General features: G+C 39.9%; 1 protein-coding gene across 2 annotated transcripts; it reads left to right on the forward strand.

Annotated features, from left to right (window-relative positions):
• The first annotated feature begins 66 nt into the window (after positions 1 to 66).
• Positions 67 to 5,052, forward strand: LOC117945683 (H-2 class II histocompatibility antigen, I-E alpha chain-like). 2 transcript variants are annotated; one of them, XM_034873321.1, is made up of 4 exons: positions 67 to 449; positions 959 to 1,179; positions 2,615 to 2,899; positions 4,339 to 5,052. In XM_034873321.1, the coding sequence occupies exons 1-4, from the start codon at positions 439 to 441 to the stop codon at positions 4,467 to 4,469; spliced, it is 648 nt and encodes a 215-aa protein (XP_034729212.1). In that variant the 5' UTR covers positions 67 to 438; the 3' UTR covers positions 4,470 to 5,052. The 2 variants fall into 2 exon arrangements, with proteins under 2 accessions (XP_034729212.1, XP_034729211.1); XM_034873320.1 differs by having other exon boundaries at positions 71 to 449; positions 922 to 1,179; positions 4,339 to 5,049.
• Positions 5,053 to 6,000: the final 948 nt, after the last annotated feature.

Consider the following 6,000-nt stretch of genomic DNA (forward strand, 5'->3'; position numbering starts at 1 on the left):
GTTCTTTATAACTACTCGACTTCTACACAAATACATATTTTTTTGCAATATAAAGTATGATATGACATAAAGTAAACGGGGCATTTCATAGATTAAAAAATACAAGATAAATGCAGTGAACTTTGTATTTTAAGGAAAAAAGATGTGTCCAATTTAGGTTTTCTCCAGACAGGTGCAAATATTGTGATTGTGATTTTCCTCCACTAGATGGCAGCAGTTACTCGTGCTACAATCACAGTGACATGTTCCTTTATTGTTTTCAAGGTGGAGACATTGTTGTCACTGAAACATTGACTGGTCTGTGTTGTTAGGACTTCCTCTCAGCAGGTGATCGTTGGTGTCAGCTGAAACCGGCTCAGTTTACTTTTTTGGAGAACCAGAAATGCAACAAATGGCAATGAATCTATTCCCACTGCTGCTGGTTATTTGTCTTCCAAAATGGAGCCATGGTAAGTTTTTGTAAAAGAACATTATTCATGATTATAAGGAGGCATAACGAGATTTTTTTTTCAGATATGAATATGAAGGAATGTAAGTTCAACATTGAGACTGCAGTAGGTTTTACAAATGGGCAAGAAGTACCATTTTATTTTGATCAGTAATGTACTATAACCACAATTTTCTTTCCCCAATTATGTTTAATATCCTGCCTCAGCATTATAAAATGTCACTATTTTCTTCCATTTTCTTCTATTTTTTCTATTTTGCAGCCAGCTCCATTTTTCCAATAGAACTTGTCAGGGTTGGTTACCTGTCAGTGTGGCTGATAGAGCCAGAAACAGACGAGTGTAGTGGCAGCTTGGATGATGTCTGGTTTTAACTCTCAAATGCATAAACATTACATTTGCTCACAAAACAACTTGACAGCACATTGAACACATCGTGTGCATGTATGTACCTATAATATGTATTTTTTTTCAGGTAAACACTTGCTTCGTTTTCTGACCTTCTGTCAAAGGAATGTGACAAGTGATGGCCAGTATGATATTGAATTTGACGGCGATCAGCTCCTCTATGTTGACCCGGTCACTTTTCAGACAGTTCAGCGTCTGCCAGAGTTTGCAGAGCAGTGGATTCCTGGTCCTGAACTACCCCAAGATGCATTCTTGTCCTTGGGTACCTGCAAGTACAACATCCCACGAGCCATAAAGGGAGAAAATCATCCTCCGGAGGCCATAGGTAAAGTAGCCGGAACATTAGTATGAATGCTTATATGAGTAGGATGTTGCTGAACTTGCAAGCCTGATTAATAGTCACATTGAGCCAGTGGTGGAAGAAGTACACAGACCTTTTAGTTATGTAAAAGAACCATGTAAATGAATGTGCAGAAGCTTTATCAGCAAAATGTACTTATTGTGTCCCCTGTGACTGATATATTATTATTATTATATATAATATACATTCATGACATTACATGACATTATTAGATCAATACTGATGAATCAATGTGTAATCAGCATTTTACTGGTGTAGCTGAGTGAGTTTTAACTACTTTGTGTAAAGTTTATTTCAGTATTTCCCAAACTGGGTTGGACCCCCTCCTAAGGGAGAAGATTAATGGGAAAGAAAACTAATTTCTGCAATGCAAATTCTCATCATTTTTTGAAATTCCTCCAGTCTAATCTTTGGTTTTTGTTTTAGAAAATAGTGGAACATTTTGGCTTCTTTGTGCCTCAAACATAAATTTAAAAAAAAACATGTGAGTAGTTCAGAGGCTTAATGTCTCTTTGATGAAACTACTAACATCTGAATACATCTAAAATGTATCAACAGGCTCCAACACTGCTTTTTAAGAAAGAGGCAACAAGCCAAAAAATGCTGGGAACCACTGGTTTATTCTTTGACAATGTGTTTAATTCTTCAAGCTTTTCATATTTTTTGTTATGTAACATCTTGATCTAAAAAGTAACTAGTAACTACAGCTGCATGTCAGATAAATGGTGTTGTACAATAGTTCCCTTCAAAATGTAGTAAAGTAGAAGTGGAAAGTATACCTAAAATAGAAATATGGAAAATAAGTAAGATGCAAGCACCTTGAAATCATCCTTAAATCCAGTACTTAAGTAAATGTTACCTCCCACCATTGCCTTTAATCCTGAACCAGGACGGAGGTCAGACGATCTCAGTCTAGCTCTCTGAAGGTGCAATTAAAAGCTGTTTAATGCCAAGAACACAACAAACCGATAGTAAAGAGTCATGCTGCTGGGTTCATCTGTCAAAGAAATTAGATATAGCCTCATCCCAAGTACAACAAGTCAGTGAAATACTTTAATGGGAGCAACGGTAAGCTATGTTGTTAAACATGAGTTAATCTTTGTGATGTGCAATTAACCTCTCTGGGTGTGTAATCAGGCTTGTAGTGTCTGTGCAGGTTAAAGCATCCACCTCTGTTTATTGTGTAGCTGTGCACTAGGGAGTTTTATTAGCGTTCCATGACACTGGGGTGTGTATCAATGACAATCTTCTGGGTTAAAAATTAATTACAGTATGTGATGAGATGTACAAAAACATTGTTTGGGTGTTTTGTTGCGATGTCCACAAACTGTACATTGGGTCACGATGTGCAACTGTATCTTTTTTTTTCTCTGTCAAACATCAATCCATCGATCTGCAGCCAGTCCCACGTCCATCATCTACCCCAAGCAGGAGATGGAACTGGAGGTCCCCAACACCCTCATCTGCTTTGTCAACGACTTCCATCCGCCTACAGTCACCATCACCTGGACCAGGAATGGCCAGCTGGTGGACCAGAGTGAGGTCAGTCAGACTCAGTACTACTCCAACAGAGACTTCAGCTTCTGCACCTACTCCTACCTGGACTTCACTCCCCAGGGGAACGACATCTACTCCTGCAGCGTGGACCACATCAGCCTGCGGGCGCCTCTCACCAAGTTCTGGGGTAGGTCAATCAAAATGGAGTCCATGTCCACAACATTCCACTTCCGGAATTGCTCTGGTGCCGCCAAAAATTCCACCGGATGTCACTCCTTTCTGCCAGATGTCCGTTACCTTCCACTTTCCAAATATATAAGTCGTTTCCTGTATATTGCTAGTGTCATCTAAAAAAAATATAGACACTTTGTAAACCATTTCTGTGTGAAAGCAGAGTGGTGGCCCAATGGTTAGCACTGTGGCTTCACAGCAACAAGGTTCTGGATTCAAATCCAGGTCTTTCCGGGCCTTTCTCTGTGGATTTTGTATGTTCTCCCTGTGTTTGCGTGGGTTTCTTCCAGGTGCTCTGGTTTCCCCCACCCTAAAAAAACATGTACTAGGTTCTTGAGCCAGTGCCCTTGATCAAGGCACTGGCTCAGATCTAGAGTTGGTCCCCGAGCGCTGTAAATGGCTGCCCACTGCTCCCTTGAGGGATGGGTTAAATGCAGAGAATGAATTTTGTAACATGTATGTGACAATAAAGTACGTTTAAAAGGGCCGCACACACCTTAGGTTAAAAAATATAGCTAGAAGATATAAGCATAAGAATATAACTATTCTTATGCTTTTAGAACGTATTTCCACTACACCAGTAGCCAGTTTCATTGATTCTAGTAGAAGCGTAGTGTTGGAACATCTGCTCTGCATATGCTACGCGTGCAGTGGAGCTGGCCCATAAGGATGGTAATGTCTGTGATACTGAAATATCTTTACAACTGTTGGATGGATTGAAATGGAATTTTATGCACACATTTATGGTAACCAGAGGAGGAATCCTACTGATTGGTGATCCGCTGACTTCCCCTGTAGCGCCGCCACCAGGTTGACATTTTTAGTTTTTAGTTAAAGCTTTGACAACTATTGTGCAGTTTTTCCATGATATTTTGTACAGTACACATATTCTTGTCTCAGGATGAACCGCTTTGGTGACATTTTCATTTTTAATCTGGCGGCATCTTTTGCTCAAAGCAGTTTATTAAATATGTTTGTCATATTTACTGTAGTAGAGTGCAAGAATATTGAAGAAGAATGTTGCACAGAAAGGTTTGTATACTTTACATGGTGCTCTTTATAATTTTCTTGTGTTTAATACTTAATACCTTGTGTTTCCTTGTAAATGCCATTCAGACTGGTAGGCAATATAAGAATTTTATTGTAAATGGAGACTTGCTTTTAACTGCGCCTTTGACAATAAACACTTTGACTTGACTTTTCAATGGCTTCAGGTGATAAATGGTAACTTTGGTGACTTTTGTTAGATATTTAATATCAGTAAGTGATATTTGGCAGGATATTGTCGGCACAAAATGGCTGCAAGTAGCTGTAGTGAAGACTGGATTCAGCTTTTTAAAAAATCCTATGTATAAAACTCACTTCCTGCTTTCTATCTGTGTGTGTTTTCCACAGAGGTTGAAGTACCCAAAGACCAGCAGGTTGTAGAGACAGCAGTGTGTGTTGCTGGTGTGATCCTGGGCCTGAGTGGAGTCGTCACAGGACTCTGGTTCATCATGAAAGCCAACAAGTCCTGCCATGCGTAACATGTATTCATATCAATGTCAGATGTGTGATCATGTTATCTTTTTCCCCGTGTGTTTTTCCTCTGGTTGCGAGGTGGACTAAAATAATTTTTATCATAGCTTTATTTTTTATTTTTTTACACCTGCAAGGTTTTATGTTCTCTCTATCTGTATGTTTTTCTTTCACATGCACAACAACACTGAATGAAAACCTGAGCTAAAACCACGTCAGTTAAAGCTATACTTTGACATTTTGGCAAATATACTTTTTTTGCTTTATGGCAAAGATGAGAAGAGCTATAACACTCTCCTGTCAGTATTCTAATAAAATAAAGCTACAGCCATGAGATGGTTAGCTTAGCTTAGCTCAAAGACTGGAAACAGGGGGAAACAACTATTCTGACTCTGTCCAAAGGCAACAAAGTCCACCTACCAGCATTTCTAAAGCTCACTAATTAGAAATAAATATTCCAGCAAGTAACCCCCTATTAAACCGAATATTTGTTTTTTTTACACTTTAGTTTTTATTTGAATTAAACAAAACAAATATTACAAGTTAATTTTTGAGCATAGAGGTGCAGGTGCACCATTCCCTTAAGAATTAAAGGGATCATAGCATATCTTAGCAGAGATAGTCTAACGATTGTATTTCACTGTACAGAAATGTGTATTTTATTTTTTAATAATACAAGAAAATGGGTGTTTTGCCATGTTGTGGCCCAGGATCAGGTTTGCTGCTTATTGTGTTTGTTGTGTACTAATGACGCACATGAAGGGAAGTTGAAATGTTCAGTTTCTGTTTGCTCTACAGCGTGTCAAAGTACATGCAAACCACATTAAAATGAAAGACAACAGTTCCCTTACAGTCTGTTTTTGTGGCTTTTTCCGGCCTTTTATTTGATAGGACAGGTCAGACATAAAAGGGGAGCGTGAGGGGGAACAACATGCAGCAAAGGGCCGCAGGCCAGAACCGAACCTGCGGCTGCTGCAGCGAGGACTAAACGGTTTGGTATGCTAGCCGCACCCGACGTTGTCCGCACAAATGTGACGTCAAAATGACGTAGATCTCTCGGGTGCACCAAGATTTTGAGTGTGTGATCAGAGGGCGTGCACCACTCTATTTTCTTCATTGGTGTGCGACAATGCGGAAACACGAAGCAAGTACGTGGATAACTGGATGTCAGGACTCTCAGAGTGACTGCAAGTCTCGATTGTAAACTTACTGGGTTAAGATGAGTTCTTTTATGGTGAATGAAAGACTTGATCCAACGAAGTAGGTCATCAAATCAAATCCTCTGTAGTCCGTAGAAACAGCAAAGTCGGTAGCATTTGCTCAGTGGCGCCACCTCTGTTCAGGAGAAGAATGCAACTAGTGAAGCGACCAAAACACACAAGCAGTTACGACGCTCTCATGACGTCACATTTGTGCACGCCAGCTCGCCGGCGGCTAATGTGAAAAGCAAATAGGTAAGCCCCTCCCCTCTAAGTGGAGCGCCTATGGCGCTATTTTGTTGCTATCAAGCCTTCACCTGCGGTTTGCATTCCATTGACT

Source organism: Etheostoma cragini, chromosome 6 (assembly GCF_013103735.1).
Source record: "Etheostoma cragini isolate CJK2018 chromosome 6, CSU_Ecrag_1.0, whole genome shotgun sequence".
In the NCBI taxonomy this organism is placed as follows: Eukaryota; Metazoa; Chordata; class Actinopteri; order Perciformes; family Percidae; genus Etheostoma; species Etheostoma cragini.

Bases quoted from the DNA above. Each gene is read 5' to 3' on its own strand.
- LOC117945683 (XM_034873320.1), top strand. From the start codon at position 383: ATGCAACAAATGGCAATGAATCTATTCCCACTGCTGCTGGTTATTTGT. The intron at 450-921 runs GTAAGTTTTTGT...ATTTTTTTTCAG, and splicing joins TCTTCCAAAATGGAGCCATG to GTAAACACTTGCTTCGTTTT. The intron at 2,900-4,338 runs GTAGGTCAATCA...TGTTTTCCACAG, and splicing joins GCCTCTCACCAAGTTCTGGG to AGGTTGAAGTACCCAAAGAC.